At 35.1% G+C, this 23,187-nt stretch overlaps 1 protein-coding gene and 1 pseudogene across 12 annotated transcripts in view; one reads left to right on the top strand and one right to left on the bottom strand.

The window, feature by feature from the left end:
• The window catches only part of SLC4A7 (solute carrier family 4 member 7), a 105,441-nt gene that overhangs the window by 47,864 nt on the left and 34,390 nt on the right, over window positions 1-23,187 (bottom strand). For 5 of the 12 annotated variants that reach the window (XM_070577402.1, XM_070577406.1, XM_070577403.1 and 2 more), the window contains exons 2-6: window positions 19,030-19,111; window positions 14,120-14,266; window positions 10,128-10,266; window positions 9,417-9,577; window positions 7,170-7,358 (exon numbers count right to left, since the gene is read on the bottom strand). In XM_070577402.1, coding sequence (XP_070433503.1) covers window positions 7,170-7,358; window positions 9,417-9,577; window positions 10,128-10,266; window positions 14,120-14,266; window positions 19,030-19,111 — 718 coding nt within the window. Of the gene's footprint in view, window positions 1-4,025; window positions 4,395-7,169; window positions 7,359-9,416; window positions 9,578-10,127; window positions 10,267-14,119; window positions 14,267-19,029; window positions 19,112-23,187 lie in introns of all 12 variants that reach the window. The other 7 variants (XM_070577398.1, XM_070577400.1, XM_070577401.1 and 4 more) reach the window with 2 other exon arrangements.
• Window positions 19,924-20,671, top strand: LOC139076066 (dnaJ homolog subfamily C member 9 pseudogene; annotated as a pseudogene).

Below are 23,187 nucleotides of genomic sequence, written 5' to 3'. Positions count from 1 at the left end.
AGTTGTTTGGATTACAAATGGTAGATGTATGTCCAAGCATTAGCACACTCTTTTCAAGTGACATTCAACAGCAACATTTCAGAAGAATCAAATAACCTAAAAACACCCTGTGGCATGTGACCATCGTTACCACTATGAACTTTTACAAAAAGTTCAAATCTCAAAAATTTTAAAAGTACATAACCACAGATTTCTACCATTAAATGTATCTCATCTTTTCAAAACACTCAAGATTTTCTAGTTCAAGAATAGAAATCACTATGACCCAAAACACTGAGTATCAAAGGAGAAAAAGCACTAGGCTGAACAAGAGACTTTACATTTAGTTTGTGTCATTCATGATAATCTAGTGACCCAGAGAAACTGAATTAAACTGTTTGTGGTTAGATCCTATAAACTTTAAAGTTAATATTGGTAATTAAGTTCCAGAATTTTACGCACATCAGATATACGTGATGCATCTAAGGCAGCTCTCACTGTTGTAGAATACACTGTTGTAGAATATCACTAAGAACTGAAACTAAGTCATTTGGCTTTACTGCTTAAACTCAACGACAGAAGACCTTTGTGATACCCACTTCTCTGTTAAATACCTAAACTAGGATGTCACCGCGATCCAAAAATCTCAGTATGAAAAGCACACGCAATCTACTTAGCGATGTGCTCTCTGGAAGTGTTAATTCTGAAATAAAAACTATTTCAGAAAACTCAATTCATTTTTTACCATTTTAGCTTAGCACAGAAAAGTTAAGATTCCTCTTCTTTGACCTTTGTCCCTAAACTTCCAGAACAGAGTCCATTCCTTTATTAAAATATATACCAAAATGGAAAAAAGTTAACCAGTATTTTTCAGTGGCTTCCAACAACTCTCACATAAGAAAATGAGGAGTATTATTAAGGCCCTGGAGGTAACTGCAACTGAGCACCAATACAGATCCTCCTAACTACTACCTGTATTCCATCTGTAGATGCAGAATCCAAAGAACACCTATGCACCGTTTCCCAGGATAGTCCCAGCCACCAGATTTTGGGGAGAAGAATGGAGTAAGGAGAAGGCTATGGGAGAAAGTAAGGATATGGTAGGAATGGGAAGAAGAAATGATGGGGAACTCAACACTGACAAAGCTAGAAGATATGACCTGAAGTCACTTGGCTAACCTGGTCATCTTGGACCTATTAAAACTAGCACGCCAGGTACATGTTAGAGTTTTCCACCATCATCTTCTCTATGCAGTCCTTCTCAACCTCAGCTAAGTTAAACCTGTTTTCTCAACCAGTCAAGGAAGTCTCCCTGCACCTACAATAAAGTCCTAGTGCTTAGAATTAAATAAGTTCCCCCAAATTAAAACTATCATTAGCACTGATAACTCAGAAAAAGAAAAAAACAAAAGTGAACATGTGTATATATAAAATACTGGGATTTAAAAACCATACTGTGGTAAATCTATAATTTTGCCCTCACATCTTTTTTTCTCAAAATAGCAAATCTAACTAGAGAAAGATAAATCAAAGATATCAGAGTTTTCTGTCATTGAAAGTTTCAAAGTAGATGTAGTTGGAGCACTAGTTCTCAACCTGGGAAGATTTTGTCCTCCAAGAGACATTTTCGGTTGTCACAACTGGGGAGTGCTACTGGCAGCTAGTGGACAGAGACCAGGGATGCTATTAAATATCCCATACTGCACAACATAGCCCCCTACAACAAAGAAGTGTCCAGCCCAAAATGTCAGTAGTGCCAAGGCTCAGAAACACTGAGAATACAGTTACAAACACTAAAAAATGAGTTCACGTCTTTTACATAGAATTATTCTCCAAAAAATAACTAATGAGAAACACTAGTTTCTTTTTTACTATGGGTATGGACAAATCATGACCCAATGACACAAAAATCTATGACACTACCCTCTCAAAAATGATGCTGAGGCCACTTTCTTCCACTAACATAACATCAGACTTCAAGGAAACTCAACTAGAGCTTCTAGGTGCTTTAAGCACCAAAAGTAACTAAACAGGGAATAATATATAGCTGTCCCTATTATTTTAATTACATACCTTCTATAGATACCTTCTTAAACAATAATTATGAGCTTTTTCTTGTCTTTAGAAATTCCTTCTCTTTCCTCCATTCTAATTTCTTTTCTTCAGAAAGGCTGATAACTCTCATGGCATTCTTACCGCAGAGGGGAGAAAACAAACTTAACTGTGTTCCTCAATTCTCAGTTAATTGCTCCTTTTATCCCCTTAACAACAGGGCCTAACAAGCCATTGTGAATCCATATTTAGTCACTTATTATTAATAACATAGAAGCTGGTAAAATAAGAAATGTTCAGTGTTACTGACAAATATAGGTAAAACAAATGGAAGGAAGTAACTTTAAAATCACTTTTGTTTGAGGAAAAACAGTAAATCTTGCCGGTTCTTTTCAATTAAAATGAGTGTTGATTACTTCTGAGTAATTATTTCGAGGTATTTTTTTCTCCTTTTTGTTCAGTTACCTCATTATTATACTATTTTTTCATGAAGTAATAAAATTTACAACGAAATACTAGCCTATGGATTGTCATAGGTAGATCTGAGTTCAATTCCTTGGTCTGGTCATTCACAGTACAATCTTAACATCTCTGAGTTTTCTTCATTTGTAAAAATACGGATAATACGAACCTCATCAAATTGTTAGAAGAATTAGAAATATGATATTTGAAAAGCACATATTACCGTGTGTGGAACAAACTATAAAACAATGGTAGCTGTAACTCTGATCATAATGTTACAATGATTTAGCTACAAAATTTCCATTTTTCACTTCTAAAAGTATATCCTTTTTGGCAACTATAATGCACTTTGATGGATGTACTTGTAAGTTTGGGTGAAGCCAATAAAGGAGGGAGCAGGCTGTCACATGGCGGGAGGAGGACCAGGGTCTTCAGTCAGGTGGCTTAGGCTGCCACTTACTACTTGTATGATCCAGTGGAAGTTACCTAATTTTTCGGAGTCTCAGTTTCTGAAAATGGGTGTATCTATTCAACTTTCACAATACATATTCAATAGGCTAATTTAATAACTATAAACTACCACTGAAGTGTTAGATTTTATCAGTATTATGGAGAAATGTGATAATACTTAATGTGATTAAAACCACTAGTTAGCATTTATATACATCACATTGATACTTAGCCGTCAGTAAAAAAGTCATTAAAGAATACTTCTTTATATGAATTGGGTGGAAAGATACACATGTATAAATGTACATACAACTAATATATAAGAGCCAAAACTGTCATACTATATAACCCTTAAACAAGTTACCAACCTTTTATCCACTAAGAAATAACTTTTCTAATTCACATACAAAAATATATCCTAGCCACAACTATAGAAACTCTGGTTCTGAAAATTTCAAGGTGAATTTGGATTAAAGATAGATATGGCATTAAATAAAGGTCAACCAAAGTCTATTCGAAATATAATACTAGTCTTGAAATAAGGACAATTCCAGGCAGTCACTAGAGAACTTCAATCTTCTCAGAGACAAAATGAGAAAAAGAACACTCAATTCTATTTTTGTTAGGAAGTTGAAACATACTGTACTCTTTGGACACAGCAAATAACCAACAAAAGGTACATCATCTCATTATAATTTATGTACAATATGTGTTCATTTGCCCTATGAATGAAATGCACAAGAAGCCATCATTTTTAAAAAATCATGGCAAATTAGAAGATTACTTATAAAAATTTCTACTTTTTTTGAACCATTCAAATGCCCTGACCTGTAAAATCTCAGTAAAAATTTTTGAAAGGGCTTAAATTATGTGTACTCTTCTTTGTAGTCTTCATAACTTAAAGTTTTTAAAAATTCTAACCCTTTCTATAATATACTATAAAGAAAAAAAAACATGCAGAAGTCAAAATAAATTATAAGCATTATCTACATATGCTGCTAAAGCTCTGTGCTGAAAGGCATTCCAAGTGCAAGTGATCCAGAGGCAGAAAGCACCACACATGGAGGATTTTGGATAGTTGCCTGGAGTTACGTCAACATTTTCCTCATTCTTCTGCTCCTGGCCTTTCAGTGCTTCTAAGTCTTCCTCAGGCGGATGAATTACTACTGTGGGAATATCATCACTGGCAGGTGAAACCAGTAGTTCTGGGGCCTGAAGCTGACTCTGTTGGGAACTTCTGAAGGTCAGGCGACTGATGCTAGGGCTGGAAGGAGGACTGTTTTGAGGGGTGGGTACTGGGGTTGTACACCTTGAGCCTGCAGGGGTTCCAGCTCTTGAAGAAGGAAGAAGATGACTGAGAAGAAGAGATAAAGGCGATTCTCCTCTCAATGAAAGGTTTGAGGCAGAGAGACCTGTTCGCAAAGAGTGGCGGGAGGCTGAAAGGCCTTCCCCTGAGATAAAACAAATAAATGGAAAACAATGAAGTTCACTGCAGAAGGCAAAAAGAGACACAAAAAATCAATTTACATTGTAAATTGCAAGCTTAAAGGCTCAAAATTCAAATTCATGCTGTCAAGGTTAGCATGGCAATCAGATTTTCAAATGTTAGAAAGTCATTGAAAAGTTGCTTAAACTGTAATTAGTTTCTGGAAGGTATATCAAAAAAAACAAAATAAAAAGTAAAATACAATGTTAACGACAGACGGTGGGGGACAAATTCTGTTAGTAATTAGAAGGCCCAATAGTGAGGATTTTTAAAAAAAGAACAATATCAATACAAAGTTGCTCTTTAATAAATGATAAATTGCAAATGAGAAATAATACCAAAATAATCTAAGAAATAGAACCCAATATAAAACATAGCAGTATTGAAAGCTTATTTAACATATTTTTCCTACATTATACCAAACCACTACAGATAATTATCTCTCACAAGAAAAGTCCACATTAACATGACCTAATAATTCCTAACCTAAAATCGGTATCAAATCTCTATAACATTAAGTCAATAGGGCATCACCTACTGGCAGTGCTCTCAAGTCAAACTTAAAAACCTAAGACAAGTTATAAGAAGATTTTTTAAAAAGAGAAATGTAATGTCAATTTTAAAGGATACATATTCTTGAGCTCTCTAAAGATATTAATAAATATCCTAAAATATGCCTCCATTTCTAATACAGCAGATATATTTAAACAAATACAATCTTTAATTCAACTAGATAAGAATAAAGCATTTCTCATCAATAGCAATAACAAAGTAAGTCTAGAATATTTCAAAAGGTCATGTATACTTATACTTCAAACACCTTAGATGTAGCTTAATGGAGTAACATTGTTTTTTAGGAAAAACATCAAATTTAACAGTCAATCTCATATGATCTAAGTCGAAGTAATCAAAGCTACATGCTCAAGAGATTCCAGAAACATTAAAAAAGAAGACTGACCTCTAATCTCTAAACAACCATCATTTAGTTAAAAAATAAGCTTCATGCAGAAAAACTGTTAAATTACTATAATACAACAAAATAACAGAATGCCCACGCTAAAATGGCATTTAAAAGAAAATAGCCATTGTTTTATGATTGAAAGGAACTAAATGATAATTGGAGAATAATCAGGAACCACTGCATGTGACGAATAAAGATTTAATAGGGTCTCTCGGGGTAAATGAACCCATTTAACTAAAGTAAAGAATATACATGACAGATGAAAAGAGAAGTAAAGTGTGATATAAATGACTTGCTTTTAAATTGAACTTAGGTCTATAAGAGATTTCTTTTATTCTTAAGGTTCTTGAAATATACCAAGACATAATTTTAAACATAAAGGCATAAATTTTAAAGATTAAAAAGAGTTTTAACGGTCACATGCTCAGAAGAAATGGACTTAAGTATCTTACACTGAGCTGCAAAAGACTATTAGAGTTAACTTTAGATATATTAAACCCTATCACCTATGGCTATTTGCCTGTAGAACACTTAAAAGCCATGCTATTATTTCAGGGACAGAAAAGCTGAACAGAATGACACTGTGACCCATCCTCCACGTTTCTTCACATTAATCCTCATAAGCCTTGCGTAGTGGTAATAGCTAGAGGCAACAGTGATCTTCATAAGCAACTCCAATCTTTTGCACTTGGGTTTTCCAGAGTCACTGTCATCAGAGCTCTCTAGGGGCCAAAAGAGAACCCCAATGATGCATTCCTCTACTTTAGAAAGAGGAAAGGCAAAACTCCAAGTGTGCCAGCCTTAAGACAGTGAGAGAAGTAAATGGCTAGAAAAACCCTGTCTCCCCATGTCCCACATAACCCACCGCTAGACCGAGAATGAGTGGAGAGCTGGAATATGTATGTCATTCTTAATAGCTTGGAAGACATCAACTAGGTCATCCCTAGCATAAATAGGAACAATCATAAAAACCTTTCACAAACTGTATAAATAAAGGGCTGTGTAATCAGCAAACCAACCAGCAAACACTTGTTAATGCCCAGCAAATAAAGTGTATTTGAGACAAAAATAAAAAACCAGGAAAAATCTAATACAGATAATAAAGGTTCAAACCCAAGTTTCAGAACTTTAAAAAGATTAAACTGAATTTACAGATGATAATTTATGCCTCTTTAATCAATTCTATAAAAATTCTTAAACAAAAACAAAAAAGCAGGAAGGAAAAAAAATTAGGGTTAGGTATAGTGATAGTGTTTAAATATTACAATAGTTAAATGTGCCATTTCAACAGAGTGAATGCTTAATTTTTTCATCGAAATGATTTCTATAGATAATTCTGTCATGTTGTAAAGACATTTTAGATTTTTGTGTGAAGAAGATTAGCCCTGAGCTAACATCTGTTGGCCAATCTTCCTCTTTCTGCTTGAGGAAGACTGTCGCTGAGCTAACACCTGTGCCAATCTTCTGCTATTTTATATGGGATGCCAGCATTGACGAGCGGTGCTGGGTCCGTGCCTGGGATCCAAACTTGCGAACCTCAGGCTGCTGAAGCATAGTGTGTGAACTTAATCACTACGTGACTGGGCCAGCCCCTAGAAATATTTTTAAATGCACAAATAACACTATTATTTGAAAAAAAAGAATAAAAAAGATGATAAAATGACCTATGTAATTATCTGGAAAAAATACCTTTCTTTCCCCAAATGCTAATTGTAACACACTGGAATGCTGTTAAGAGTAGAAGTGTTAGCAAAAATTGGATGCCATAACTTATCTCACCATTCCTTTCAAGCAAGTGAGGGTCAGAATGTTTCTTGCCTATATCTGCAAAAGATCGAACAAGGGGAATCCGACTGGTGAATCTTTTCTCATTCTGATGATGATGTCTCTTCAGAAGAGCTTCTCTGACATTCTCTCTTATGGACTCATCCAACTGGCCAGAGGCTATCATGTTGTCCAACACCATATCTATTCAAAGGAAAAAAATACATCAGTCGTTTTTATTAAATAAACTAATACTTGGATAACTATAACACAGGATAATCTCTAAGTGAAATCTTCCCCCAAAAATAAGATATTTAAATAGCTCTAGAAAGTACTTCTAATATTGAACAAGGTATGCATAAATGTAAACATTATCCAACAAAAATGAACAAATTACAGAGAGATTCTTATTTTAATAAATATCATTATTTATAAAGAGGCTACCATTATACACTAATAGCCTTCCTGTAGTTGAATGTGCTTTCCTGATATGGATGCAACAAATTCTACTAAACTGAATATTCAATAATATTAGCTTTCTAAGAATTTTATTTCTAAGTATTTTATTGCTTCACCTTATATTTTTCGCCAAAACTGTAGATGAGTATCTGGACTCATTCATTCAGTCATTCACTATTTACTGAGTACCTACTATGTGTTGGGAATACAGCAGTCAAGTAGGCAGATCAGTTTCTGCTCTCACCCTTCCAGAGGCAGAAAAACCAATGAGCAAATGAATAGATAAAATATCATGAAGTAGTAAGTTCTAGGAAGATCAATATATCAGGCTGTGAGGTGGGTGTGAGGAATTGGGAGATGGGTGGCAACGCCATTTTATAGATTATTGTGGTGACAGTAATATTGTTAATTTATAAAGTATATATAAATATTTTTAAACAGTGTTACGAACTTGAGATAAGAGTCAAGCTTTCAAACCTATGATAAGATTACTCTGAAAGAAAACTGGAAGGGATCAATTTAGCAGGTAAACTATAACATTAACACAAAGACTACAGGCTACCATAAAAGTGAATGGCAGATTATATAACATTTACTAAAATGTTACATTGTATTATGTGATAACCGCATAGCCAAAGACTCAAATGTCCAAATTCAATATTCCTAACCCCAACTCAATTTTTCAGTCATTTGTATAAGACAAGAAAGTAAAGACTTTGATAATCTGAAGATCTGCAGCTCCTAGTCAAATCAAACAATCTGGAAATATTAAAGTATTTCTAACCCAAAAAATTCTAATTTATGCTTCTCTTGGAGATCAAATACTATAGATTTTTGGGTTTTCCATGGGAGCAACCTATTATGGTAGTCACACTATCAAATTCATTACCAGTGAACCTGACTTTAGTTTTGAGCAATTTTAGTCAATGCTAAACAGCTTTACCATAGCTGTCTTTTTCCACTTTCTACCTCCACATTATCCTTCAGGTTTCTCTCTCTTTCATTTCCATTGCTACTTCCTACCACAGTTCAGGTCACCATCATTTCTTGCTTAGACTATCCTAAGAGAGTAAGTGGCCTACTTGCTTCTAACCTCTTCTTAATCCAAAGCTACCCTACATATTCTTGCCAGAATGATCTTCCCAACACATATGTAGATCACACTACCCTCCAACTTAAAAATCACTGAGAGCCAAAATGCCTACCAATAAAATCCAATTTCTTAACCCAGTAACTCAAGGCTAGTCACAATCCATCTCTAATTTATTTTCCCAACATATCTCCTACTACTATTTAAGAAATCTGTATACTCACATGGAACTGACTTTCCTGAGATTCATACCTGTCTATACCTTCTAGACTTTTTTTCCTTCTCCTCCCCCTTCTTAGAATACTTTCTTTTCTCTTGTACCATCTGCTCCTTGTTCCCATGTGTTCAAATTCTATGAATAAGTTGTACAATTAATATGTTCTGTGGATCTTCCCCAGATACCTTGGTCTAAAAAATGAAGAAACAAAAAGCTCTTTCCTCTGCGTGTCCAGAGAACAGACTCCACATCTTGCTTATGGCACTAATCATTTTCTCCTTGATACTGTAATGTCTGTCTAATTTAATCTTCTAGACTCCAAACGTATCAAAGACAAAAAGTGTTATTTATATGTCCACTCTCATATTGCCCTGAACAGAATGGACGTTCAACCATTACTTGTTAAATCAGTGGTCTAAAATCCCACTTTATTTCCTTATTTAAGTATCTCTAATTTCAGTACAACTTAAATATAAAAAAGTCTATTTGCTATAACCTGCTATTTCATCTAGAGTGCTTGCTCTCATATCCAGCATGACTGTTCCATTTAGGATGCAACTTCTTAGTTCAAAAAGACTGTGCAAAGAGAGAGTTGCCACATAAGGTTTACTCCATCTGTCACCACCATCTTCAACATCCTCTTCAAATTTCAGCCATCTGAAACATATAATATATAAAAATATTTTAGAAATAATGACAAATTCCTCTAATAATACAATACATATAAACTTGTTCTTTTAAAGAGAAACAAAGATCACCACCAACAGAACAAAATTTGGCCACAAACACCTTTTTACAAACTAGGCTAATGGTCTGCAATATCTTTAGTCAGAAGTGACCTTCATAGTTCCTCTTTCTATTCCAGCTATCACAATAAGTCTACAAAAACAAACTTTGGAACTTCGTAGTTTCCACTTCTAATCCTATTTTAAACATAAAATATGCAAGATTTTGACTTTTCAAATTTGTTTCTGTAATTAAAGACATTAAAATCTAGGATAACACAATTCCTTTTGCGTTATGTTAAAGAAGTAAAGATTATTTAAGGAAACAAATTTGAGAATAAAGAGAAAAACTAAAGATAATTTCCAGACATGCACGAGGAAATTCTCTGCTCATCGTTTTAAAGCACAAAATCAACTTTATAGTCTCATTACAAAAAGAAAGCAAGTAAAGCCAAATAAACACTGAGACTCAGTATTATTACCTGGCAGTTTCTTTCCATTCATACTCTTCTCCATCTCTATAACACAGTTCATCCATTTCAGTGAAGAGATCATGGGGAATGTGCTCTTCATCATCATCTTCGGTACCAAGGATGAACTGAACTCTCTGGGATGGTGTGTCTTGACAAAATAAAAAATGTAAATGCACTCAAAATTCTCCTCAATTCATTCAAAGATAAATTCACAGTTTTGAAAGTGAAATGCTTTTGTTATAAAGATATTCCATCAAGACTTTTATTATTCAAAGACTGTACTTCTGGAAGGAAACAAGGACAAACAATCCAGAAAAAAAAGGATAGCACAGAATGATCACCTCCACAGACAAAAAAGAAAAATTGTATGTTGAAAATAAACAAGTCAAACTAATCTCATAACTAACTGACGTAAAAACAAACAAAAACAGGCAACATCCAAAAACATGGAACACTATGCTCAGACAGCAATTTCTCTCACTAAAAAATATATGAAAATGTCAGCTAAAATAGAACATTTACAAATACATAATTAATAGGTAGCTAACTCCAAGAGTGAAAAAAGAAAATTCCCAAGTTCCAAAAAATGACAAGGAAACTCAAAGCTAGGGGTATACAGAATCTGACGTTTCCTACTATCATGGAGAGGTAAAACTCTGTCAGCTGAGGTCAGGGAGGTAGAACAAGTCACTGTAAAGATCAGATACCCTACTCGTGGCGTCTGAATTTAAACTATCTATGTGGTGCATGATCCCCAAACATGGAAATTAACATAAATTCTACTCCAGGACAGTTGAAAGCCTAGGGTCCCCAGATAAACACAAAAACAAACAACTATAAGCATCAATTAAAAACGAAATCAAATTCTGTTGAATGTAAGAGAGAAGGTCAAACCCAAAATTTACACCTAAGTAAACAAACCTCCAGGCGCTTGCAGATGCAACGAACAGGGATATTAGAACAAGTTAAAGAGTAGGTTAGAAGGAATTATTAAAGAAGACAGATCTGAGGAAATTAGACAGAATGCATCAATGACAGATAAGAAGACAGAAAACATAAAAGATCAGAAGAAGAAAACTGAACAGGAAAAACTCCAGAAAGAGGAAATAAAAAGAATGGGGGGGAGAGGCAATATAAAAATATATCTGAAAATTTTCCAGTGTGCATAGCACATGGGTCTTCATATTGAAGGAATACCTGAGACCTAAGCAGGACAAACAAGGACATACCATGAGTAAATTTCCTAATGTTTTGAACCTTCCAACATTTAGGTCTTGCACATCTCTTTTGTCAGATTTATTCCCAAGTAATATTTTTGGTGCTACTGTAAGTGGTTTTTATTTCAATTTCTGATCATTCATTGCTACTATACAGAAATATATAGAAATATAATTGATTTTGTATCCTGAAACCTTGTTAAACTCACTGAGTTCTGTAGTTTTGTAGATTGCTTAGGATTTGCTATATATATGATCCTATATCTGTGAATAAAGACAATTTTGCTACTTCTGCAATCTGTATGCTTTTAATGTCTTTCTTGTCTTATTACACTGGCTAGGTACTCCACTATAAGGATGAATTGCTATACTATAAATAATTTTCCTCTAAGCATGCTTCAGCAGCATCTAAGAACGTTCAGTATGTAGGTGGCCCTCACTTTGCACAGTACCATGCTAAATGAAACCTTTGCATATTAGAAGTGTGTCCTCACTTCGCAAGATTTTATCTCAGTTACTGCTTATACTATGATTTTATTTTTATGAGTTCAAAATATTTCTTAATTTCCGCTATGATTGCTTCTTTAACCTATGGGTTATTGAGAAGCATCTTGTTTAATATGCAAATATCTGGGGATTTTTCTTGATATCATTCTAGTTTAATTCTAATGTGGTCAGAGAATATACTTTTAATGTATTTCGATCAATGTATTAAGACTTATTTTATGGCCTAGAATATAATCTATCTTGGTAAATGTTCCATTTACACTTATAAAGAATGTGTATCCTGCTACTGTTGGGTGCAGTGCTCTATGAATGTGAATATCAATTTGATTGATAGTGTTATTCAGGTCCTCTAATCCTTATTGATTTTTTTATTTACTTCTTCTCTCAATTACTGAAAAAGGGGAGTTAAAATCTCCAACTATAATTAGGGATGTATCACTTTCCTCTTTCGATTTTATCAGTTGTTTCTTCATGTATTTTGAAGCTGTTTATACATGCATATACACTTAGGATTGTTATATCTTGGTTTTAGCAATTTGATTTTTATGCATCTTTGTGTGGTCCTCTTCATGTTTCTTCTCGAGTTTTGCTGAGTTCCTTGGATCCATGACTCCAGAGTTTTTATTAAATTTGGAAATTCTTCAAAAATTATTTCTTCAAATATTATCCCTGCCACCCTCCTTTCTGGCACTCCAATTATACATATGTTAGACTACCTGATACTGCCCTACAAATTACTGATGCTCTATTCATTTTCAATCTTTCTTCTCTGTTTCATTTTGGATAGTTTCTATCACTCTATCTTCAAAAATCACTGATCTTTTTTCCATAGCATCAAATCTTTTGTATATTTTTCATTTCAGATATTTTTCATCTCCAGAAGTTCTCTTTGGGGCTTTCTTATATTTTCAGTTTCTCTCTTCATCACAGCTATATTTTCCTCTATCCTCTTGATCATAAAGCATATGTATTATAGTTGCTTTAACATGCTTGTTTTCTAATTCCATCAACCCTGTCATTTCTGGATCTGTTTCTATGGATTTATTTTTCTCTTGGTTATAGCTCATATTTTTCTATTTCTTTATATTTCAAATAATTTGTGGATGTCAGATATTGTGAATTTTACATGGTTGAGTGCCAAATATTACTGTATTTCTTTTAGTAGTGGTATACTTTGTTGTGACATGCAGATACTTGAAATCACTTTAATTCTTTCAAGACCTGCTCTTTTAAGAATTTTTATAGCAGATCCACTGCAACCTTTAGCGTAAAACTACTAAAACCCATTACTAAGGCAATACCCTTCTCAGAACTCTATCCAAAGCCCCGTATGTCACAAGCTCTTCTCATTCTGACTGACGGAAACACATGCTATTCCCAGTCTTAAGTGAAATCCAGGAATTGTTGCTGCTCTTCAAAAAAACTTTCCTTTAGCATAGAACACAACTGCCTACAAGGGTGCAGCTTTGCTAGAATGCACCTATTAGGACTCGTGGTGCACAGACAGCTGTGTGCGCCCATGATATCGCAAAAAAAAACAATGACACCCTATATGTCAACTAAGTGTAATGTCTAAGAATCTTCCTCGGCTACACAGCTATTTTTTTCCAGCTCTCGCCTTTCCCATCCCTCCGGGCCACTTAAATCAGCACTGTCAATGTTTAACATTCTCTTTCCTCTACTATATGCCTTTTCTTCTTCCTGATTTCCTCTATCTATTGGCATATCTATATTTCTATGCTTTCAAACGAAAATCTTGTCCTTCTACAGACAATACTATCAAATCAGAGCACTCTTTTTTGCACAGATAACCAAATAATCTGACTTAGTAAATAAAATCTTCTGGCCAAAAAGTGTGCTTAAAAACGAAAAAAAATTTCAATCTTTTCCAGGAGCTGAGGATTCCAGATATTTGTTCACTGCATACGTAAATAATAAAATACATAAAGAGAAAATATGTAATAGAGAAAAGGAAATAAAACCCTACTAAACTGAAGTTTAAGTGCCAAGACTCAACTTTAACAATGCCAAGGCTGGAATACAATGAAGAAAAGCTCCTTACTTCTTTCAGTTATCGCAAGTAGATCTTAACCTATAAACTAAATATTTTTCTTGTAGAAAAAATAGTCTTCCTTCAATTAGGATTTCTCAATACAGACAATATGTCTAAATTATTGCAGACATACAATTTATAAAAGGAAATATTCAATGTTTAAAAAAAAAGCTTTCCAGAAAAGAACTTTAAACAGTTAATGAAGAACCACTATTTTCTCTCACCATAAGAAGGAGATTCCCGTCCATCTTCTTTATCTGATTCTTTATCTTTTCTTCTCCGGTGGTGATGTTTGTGTCCACGATGCCTATGACGCCGACGACTCTCTTTACTAAACGGGACATGAACACCAATATATACAGCTCGATGACCTAGCAAAAGGTTCAAAAACATATTACTGGTTTTCCAAAAGGGAAAAAAGGTATATGAAAATTTACTTGGATTAAAAAAAATTACAAATAAGCTCATACAATCAACAGTGCTACCATCCTGTTACTTCTCTTATTTTAAAGATTTTTATTTTTTTCCGTTTTCTCCCCAAAGCCCCCTGGTACATAGTTGTATATTCTTCATTGTGGGTCCTTCTAGCTGTGGCATGTGGGATGCTGCCTCAGCGTGGTTTGATGAGCAGTGCCATGTCCGCGCCCAGGATTCGAACCAACGAAACACTGGGCCGCCTGCAGCGGAGCGCGCGAACTTAACCACTCGGCCACGGGGCCAGCCCCTACTTCTCTTATTTTACAGAGCACTACACAGAATATTACACCAAGGGCTAATACCATTGACTGATAAATACACTAGATATACAGGTTACTGTTGTAAGCATTAGTTTGTAAGTCTAAAAAGATATTCTGAGAAAGAAGAGTTTGGTCCACCTGAAATCATCAAATACAGACATAAATTTATTCCATCTACATTTTGGCCAACCTAGCTAGTAAAGGTCTTTAAGAGATATGCTTTAATGATGATTAAATACTTCATAATCAATATTCACAAATACATATTTATTAATTTTTAAAGCTTTGAAAATCTCAAATCAGCAAGGTCCAAATTACTGCGGGCTACATTACATGTAAATGGTCCAAACATTCCAATTAACGGGTAGAAATTGTGAGACTAGGGGGAGAAAAGCAATACAGTAAGGTTATGACATACTTTTAAAATAGAAAAAGCTACTGCTGATGTTGCATTATCCTCAATTTGACTTTGATCAACAAAACAGGAAAAGCAGTCTCCGCTTTTGTCCACTAAATGAAACTGAATCAGAGAACTAGACAGCTAGCAGCACTATGGCAAAAACTGAGAGGAATGTACTCGATTTTTTAAACAGTTTAAATGAGCTTCTTATCTAACTTGTGTTCAGTGAAAGGGGTTGTGGACTACAAGTTTATAACTAATTTGCAACTATTCGAAAAACCTTTGGCGTAGAGCTGCTTTCTTGCCCTTATGTACAACATAAAGAAGTTAATATAATGAAATAAGAGCATATTGTAAAGTTAATATGCTGAAATAAGAGCATTAATGACATTCTTTTCCTAATAAATTCCCTAGGAGAGTCAGACAATAAATACCTCAAGAAACCCGAGATCTTCATATTTAGATGAGATTCAAAAAGCATAGTCAATCTTCATTTGCAGATTCTGTATTTGAAGATCTGCCAACTCACTAAAACTTATTTGTAACCCTAAGATCAATACTCTTGGCAATTTCACAGTCATTTATAAACACGCAAAGAGTAGCAAAAAAATTGAGTTAAAAAAGGTAACATTCTGACCTCCTGCTTCAGTTGCCAGTAGTCATGTGCCATGTAACAATGTTTCAGTCAACAAAGGAGAGGCACATGGGATGATGGTGCCATAAGATTAGTGCCATAAAGCCTAGGTGTGTAGTAGGCTATACCATCTAGGTTTGTGTAAGTACAACATATGGCGTCCGCACAAGGACAAAATACCTAGTGACATTCTCAGAAAGTATCCACATCATCAAATGACACATGACTGTACGTTAATATCAGTAATGTAAGCAATTACCTTTTAAATTAAAAGAGGACCAGATCTCTGGAAACACACTGAACTAAAATCATTTGTTTAAATATCTCCCAATACCCTGCACTCTGCTTAGTACATGATAAGTACCAGACAAAAAATTGTAGACATTAGGGGCCAGCCCAGTGGCAGAGCTGTTAAAAAGTTCGCATGTTCTGCTTCAGCAGCCCGGGGTTCACCAGTTGGGATCCCAGGTGTGGACATGGCACCACTTGGCAAGCCATGCTGTGGCAGGCATCCCACATATAATGCAGAGGAAGATGGGCAGGGATGTTAGCTCAGGGCCAGCCTTCCTCAGCAAAAAGAGGAGAATTGGCAGCAGATTTTTCTCAGGGCTAACCTTCCTCAAAAAATAAACAAATAAATAAATAAATTGTAGAAATAAAATATCCATTATTTGAAAAAATTTTACCAGAAAATGCCAAATTTAAAAACCAATTATAGGGGCCGGCCTGGTGGCATAGTGGTTAGGTTTGCACACTCTGCCTCAGCAGCCCAGGGTTCACAGGCACAGACCTACACTGCTCATCAAGTCATGCTACAGCAGCATCCCACATACGAAATAGAGGAAGACTGGCAACAGAGGTTAGCTCAGGGCCAATCTTCCTCATCCCCCAAAAAAAGGGGGTGGAGGGGGTGGCCCTGTGGCCAAGTGGTTAAGTTCACATGCTCTGCTTCAGTGGCCCGAGGTTCAACAGTTTGGATCCTGGCTGCACCTACACACTGCTCATCAGGCGATGTTGTGGTGGTATCCCACACAGAAGAACTAGAATGACTTACAACTAGGATATACAATTATGTACTGGGGCTTTGGGGAGAAAAAAGAAAAAGAAAGAGAGGAAGACTGGCAACAGATCTTAGCTCAGTGCCAATCTTCCTCACCAAAGAAAAGCACAACTTAAAAAAAAAATTATACAATTATACAGGGTCTCTTTTCGGTGTGATGGAATTAGAGAATGGTGATGGTTGCACAACATAGTAAATATACCAAAAAACAATAAATTATACACTTGAAAATAGTGAATTTTATGTTTTGTGAGTTATATCTCAATAAGTAAAAAGAAAAACTATAACAAAACTCAATGATCTTACAATTTTATTTTAACGAAACTATTTTCTTCTGAACACAAAAGAAAAGTGGAAATTGAAGAGTCAATTTCTCATCACTGTGCATTGGAAATTACAAAGTTGTTACCCCAATTAGTACTAATGGGTTTTGGCACACAAATCCCAATGCACCAAGATAAAAATAAATTCTATGAGTCTGCAATTTAGAAAGACTAGATAAATAAGAATGTGGTAGAATCCAAAGAACTGGGAGATCAAGCCTTACTGTTTTTTCTGCTTTTATTATTGCCCTCAGTGTTCTGTTATAATTTTTTCTTTCATTCTTCTTTCACTTTACTTTACTCCAAAGGCCTACTCAGTCAAACTCTGAGATAAATTTAATTTCTCCCTCAAACTTGATACTGCAATTTAGATATGTATAAAGCATGCAAAGCTAAGGGCCATGGGGTAACCAAGGGAAGCCGAGGAGCACTGTCAAGCAGCTCTCTTCATATTCTAGGTCACATATACCTGAGGGATGACATTAAATGGTAAGTGATAGATTAAATGCACCATTATATATTTGAATTAATAAAATTATTGCTAAAAATTTTAACTATCGCAGTCCCTGTAATTCACAGAATGTAACCACAAGCTTCTAGGTAACTGAGGTTCTTTCTAGAATCCCTGGTAAGCCTAGATTTTTCAAGTCAACTTTAAAAGACACAGGTTTTTTCACCTCAGAAACTAAATGCGGAAAACACTTGTGTGTCTCTTTTCATCTCCTTTTTAAAACCAAAAGAATAATAGCCCCATATGGTACCAGCTTTCAGAGAAGACTTTAACTTAAGAATGTAGTTCTCAAAAAGACCCAAATATAAGTCTATCAAAACATTTGCCATGAACACCACCTTAATCAAGTGTTCAAGGTTAACCTCACCAATAATAAGTCATGCTGATATCATATGTCCACAGATAGGATACACTGAGAAGAGTATGTATGAGTATGTAAGAGTATGTAAGAGTTTGGTATGCTCCCCAAATATCCATAATCTCAGTCTGTTCCTATAACATTAGCCAAACTCAAACTTAGAGACATTCTACAAAGCATCTAACCACTACTCTTCAAAATATCAAGGTCACGAAAAACAACGAAAGACTGAGAAACTGTCATAGAACAGAGGAGACTAAGGAGACATGACAACTAAATATACTACAGGATTCTGAAGTGTTCAACTGGATCTTGGGGCAGAAAAAAGACATCAGTGGAAAAACTGGTGAAATCCGAATAAAATCTGTAGCTTAGTTAACAGTAATATACCAATGTTAAGTTTTTCATTTTTATAAACTTACGATGGTTATATAAAATGTTAATGTTAGAAAAAGCTGGGTGAAGGGTACATAGGAACACTCTTTACTATCTTTGCAACTCCTATGTAAATCTAAAATTATTTCAAAAGAAAAAGAAAAAAAAGAAACCATTTGCCAGGACTACTTCTGGCTTAGGGAAGATAGATGGGCAAATAACTCTGTAATCGTATGCTGAGGTTATGACAGCAGTTTAAAAGCTGATGTTACAGACCTAGAAAATGAACATTTAGATGACAATTAGTAATAACTGTGGCTTATTAGTCTGGCAATTTAGTTTCCTCATAATACAAATTACCCAGCCTGTTAGAAATGAAAAAAACAAAAGAATTAACTGATTTTAAAACCGGCATTTCAATTTTCCAAGTTAAGTAACGGTAATCATCAGTGAAGTTTGAAAAGCATCCTGAAATCTATGTTATGCCAAAACTTTCAACAAAGAGTAAATAATTAAGGAATGTTCTATTTGCAGGTATGGGTGGTAGTTACATGGGTGTTGGCTGTATTATTATTCTTTAAATTATATTTAGAAAAGAGTTGAACACTCTTCTAAATGCATGCTCTACCTCACAACAACAAAAAATGTTTCAACAAACAGTAGGTAAAACTTCAAGGATACTAACAAACATTCATTAGTAGTTTATCCTCCTAAGCGTTATTTTAAACAAACTTACTTTCTAGTTCTTCTTTTTCAAACTTGGTGTTCACAGTTGAGCTGGTTTTGCCAAGATCAACGACAGCTTCTTCATCGTGACCCTAAAAATAAATTATTCTCATTCAGTCATGAAATCAATATATACTGAGGACCTACTAATAGGCGCATTATTTGAGATAGCAAGATTGCCTTCTTCTCAAAGAAATGATTTCTTATTCTAGCTGACCGCATTCTTTTTAAAGTATGCTTACAGGCTTTTTGGGGTTTTTTTTTAATCCACAGAAGACCATTCAAAAATCTCATATAAGAATGAAGGTGACAAAGATTTTTAATTGGTCTTCTATGCAAGTTACTAGGTAATAGGTAAATATATTCACTTCAACAGAAGGGCCCTTCAGATCAGAAATTAAAGAATCTCTGGGGTGAAGGCAACCCTTAGATGTTAATATAGAATGCTTTCTTTCTGTTCTTTGCTCTTAGGTCCTCTAATTAAAAGGAAACATTGAACTCAGCTATATTGGACTGGACTGAGGTTAAACATAAAATTGTCAAAAATGAGTGTATAGACTTAACATGTAGTACCGCTTTCACTCATACATTAACCAAGAACCACTCAAGGTTATAAGAACTTATTATTTCTCCACAAAGTAAAAGCCATGCCAAAATTTAACCTCTAAGGAGATTCCAGTTTTGAGTTGTGAAAGTCTACCTTTATAATTTTGTTTCCTTCTTCAGCTCAACAAAAAGACTGAACATATTTATTGTAAAATATTACACAGCCTATTTTTAAAAGAATAAAATTTTAGCTTTAACTTCTCAACTTCTAACAATTTTCAAAGGAATATTATAATCATCCTTAACTACCTACTATGAATTTATTATGCACAAGATTCTGTGCCACAGATACAGACAGATGAGCAAATTTCCTTTCCTCAAAGTTTCCAATTTGAACTGTAGCTCACTCTGGACCCTTGCCCAGCACGGGTGTGCTGGAGCTGTGCAATTAGAGTCGGCCTCGCCAAACTTTACCACGGCTAGGCAGCATAAGGCCTCGAACCTTGTCCAACATGACTACCACAAGATGTCCCAACAGGTGCACCCAGAGTGGATGGGCAAGGGTAACAACAAGGAGGACACCACGCACCACTTCCAGTTCCTCAGGGAAGTCTATTCCATTTAAGTGACAAAGACTAGAAAGCAGTGTACAATGAGCAGGGAATAGTGGACAAGGATCACTATTCAACCAAGGCCAGGACAAGGAGACATACTGGAGGAGGACATTCGAGGTTTTGAAAAGATAAACAAAGGTCCTGAGGAAGAGGTGGCTGATGTTAAACAGGCCTAACTGAACCTCACAGGTGACATGGATCAGCTCACAGAGTCTGCTGTGTGGGCAGCAGACAGAGGAACCCAGAATATGGAATGTCATTCAGCAAGCCATTCACACCAGAGAGGTCCTGTCCTATAATGCTTTTGTCAAAGAATCAGAGCTAAACATGAATGCAAGGAAAAGAACGGCCCAGGAAGAGGCTAAAGAACAGGACAGGTGCAGGAAGGGCCTGGGGCTTGATGAAGGAGTGGATAGCCTGAAACCAGGCATTCAGGGCAAGCCTTCCAAAGCAGGAGAGGAAAAAAAACTTTCAAGAAAACAAACAATTTAATTAATTCTCCTTGAAGGTCCTCATGCTTTAACTGGTACCTTTGTAGGCAACAGAGACAACTGGAGGTGAAAGAACAACAGTAAAATAATTATATTAACATTAACTACAACATTGTTAATAATACTCCACTGAATATCATTTTTCTAGAAAGAAGTTTTTTTTAATCCATCTAATTATAGTATTTTTCGACTTTTGCAGGAACACAAACTTTCGTCCATTCCTGTCTTCTCTGTGGTTGCTCTTATTGCCCCACATGTCCTCTAGCACTTAGAACATTAACCAGAATGACAAGGAGCGCACTTAGCTTCTGACCACTTTCAATGTCCATGCATAAACCAGAGGACCAGTTTGTTTCAGAAAGGATCAAATAAGAGGTTGAGTAAAATGATCTTTTAAAGTCTCCTCCAACTCTTAATCTAAAATATCACACTTCAGTGTATACAAAAGAGATTCACAAAGGATCAAATAAGAGGTTGAGTAAAATGATCTTTTAAAGTCTCCTCCAACTCTTAATCTAAAATATCACACTTCAGTGTATACAAAAGAGATTCACATATAATTGTCCCCTGCTATCCAAGCTCTCAGTGTCCAGACTCTCATGTCTTAAAACCCAAGAACTAAAGCAATTTGATTAAATTTTCAATAAATTCCCTGCTATCTAAACTCTCACTATTTGCTACCCAAAACTCAGAATCAGACACAGTATGCTAAGAAAATGCAGATCTCTTTCTGAAGGTTAGATATCCAACATATAGAATCAAACAGATTTGGAAAGGTACCCAGATATGACTCTGAAGGACTGGTGTTCAATCTAATATAGGAAACTCAGAGAAGCTAAATGACTGGCTAAGGCTCCTTATGTAAAGGAATGGGAAGAAGGCTGTGTAGACCATGAGACATTTTCATACGATGGACTAAGAAAGAAGACAGACAATAGTATATATGGTTAATCAAACTGCCTCATAGTAGTCATATGCCCTTAGTAATGAGGAAAGGCTAAAGTAGGACACAAATAAACAAAAACACACACATATAAAAGTACAAGAATGAATAATCAATGACTACCATGCATTAAGCATGTCATACTCTAAAATCTTTAGCTTTCCTCCAATGAGCTAATGCCTTTTAGTCCCTAAGCATGCACAGGTACAAAAGACAAGCTGTCTCCTAAATGAAAGATGCCAAAGTTACATTAGCCCAAGAGGGTAGCATACTGTGTATTCTAAAAGGGATTAACTGCTCCCATTCTAAACTATCAGTTAGCCGGAACAACTGCTAAGATAGGAAGCAAAACAATACACTTACTCTCTCACCCCTAAACAAAAAAACCCTTTTATTTCTAAGCAGATATACTTGCATGTTTAGATGTATTAACAACACTAATCAGCTAATACTCAAAAACAGTTTAAATTGGGAAATCTCACAATATTTATTTATTTAAAATATACATATTCTTCGACCGCTAAACATCTATCATAGAAAAATACTTCCAATCTATGCAAAAAAGTGACATGTTAAAAGAAAAGGATGTCCATCAGCACGTCCTCTCATGGTCCGCCTGGCTTGTTCCCATTAGATACTATCTGTGAAGCCTTAAGTAGTCATTTAACGTAAAGCCAAGTGAGAATATTATTTTATTGTTACTGTTTGGGTTCAACGAGAGAGTTTTCATGTGTAACTTGCAGAATAAAATAGTTAAAATTTTAAAAGTCTAAAGAATTGACAACACTAACATTGTTGAAAACGGAGGTGGGGGAACGTCTGCCTCTCTCCCTTCTCTTGAAAACTTCACCAGCTTTCCAACGACTGTGAAGCATGAATCAGAAAGGCAGTCTGCTATAAATGCAAATATTAAGTAGGCCACACAAATTGGCGAGCTTAACATATTACAAGTAATTCAACAAAGTGTGCAGGGTGCATTTGGCTTTATATTGAAAATCCCTTAGAACAAAGCCATTGCTGTTTCAAGGGGGCAACACATTTAGGAAACAAATATACTTCAGTTCAAAGCCTATCATTTTAGGATAATGCTTTAAGTCATATTTATAAATATAGAGTAAGTTAATAGACTATATAGAGTACATTTTTATTTGTGTTCTTTTTTAAAGTATATACAAAAAATATATTACATATTAAGCATTTGGAAGGCTAAACATCAAATTGCTAGCTCACACTGTCTCACTCTGATGACTGGAAAAACAGGGAAGAACACAGAGATAGACACATAGTGCTTAATTTTTTGGTTGCAACAAACATGTTTTACTTTTAGTAATTTAAAAGAAGAATAAATTCAAATTTCAATGTTAATATGTTAGCTATTTTTAAATTTGCATCTGGAAAAATTCCTTATTTTTTAACTCCAAGAACATACTGGAAAACTAAAAATAGCAACAGCAAAGAGCAACCCCTGACATCAAAATGTTTTCCTTCTTAACCTCAGATGAGTGAATGACAGAAGCCAGTGCTTACAAAGCCTACCTAAAATGAACTAAAGCCAAGGCACCGGGAAAACTCAA

This window comes from Equus przewalskii, chromosome 15 (assembly GCF_037783145.1).
Source record: "Equus przewalskii isolate Varuska chromosome 15, EquPr2, whole genome shotgun sequence".
Lineage (NCBI taxonomy): Eukaryota > Metazoa > Chordata > Mammalia > Perissodactyla > Equidae > Equus > Equus przewalskii.
The sequence above is the reverse complement of the archived record's forward strand: the minus strand, read 5'-3'. Positions and strand labels throughout refer to the sequence as shown.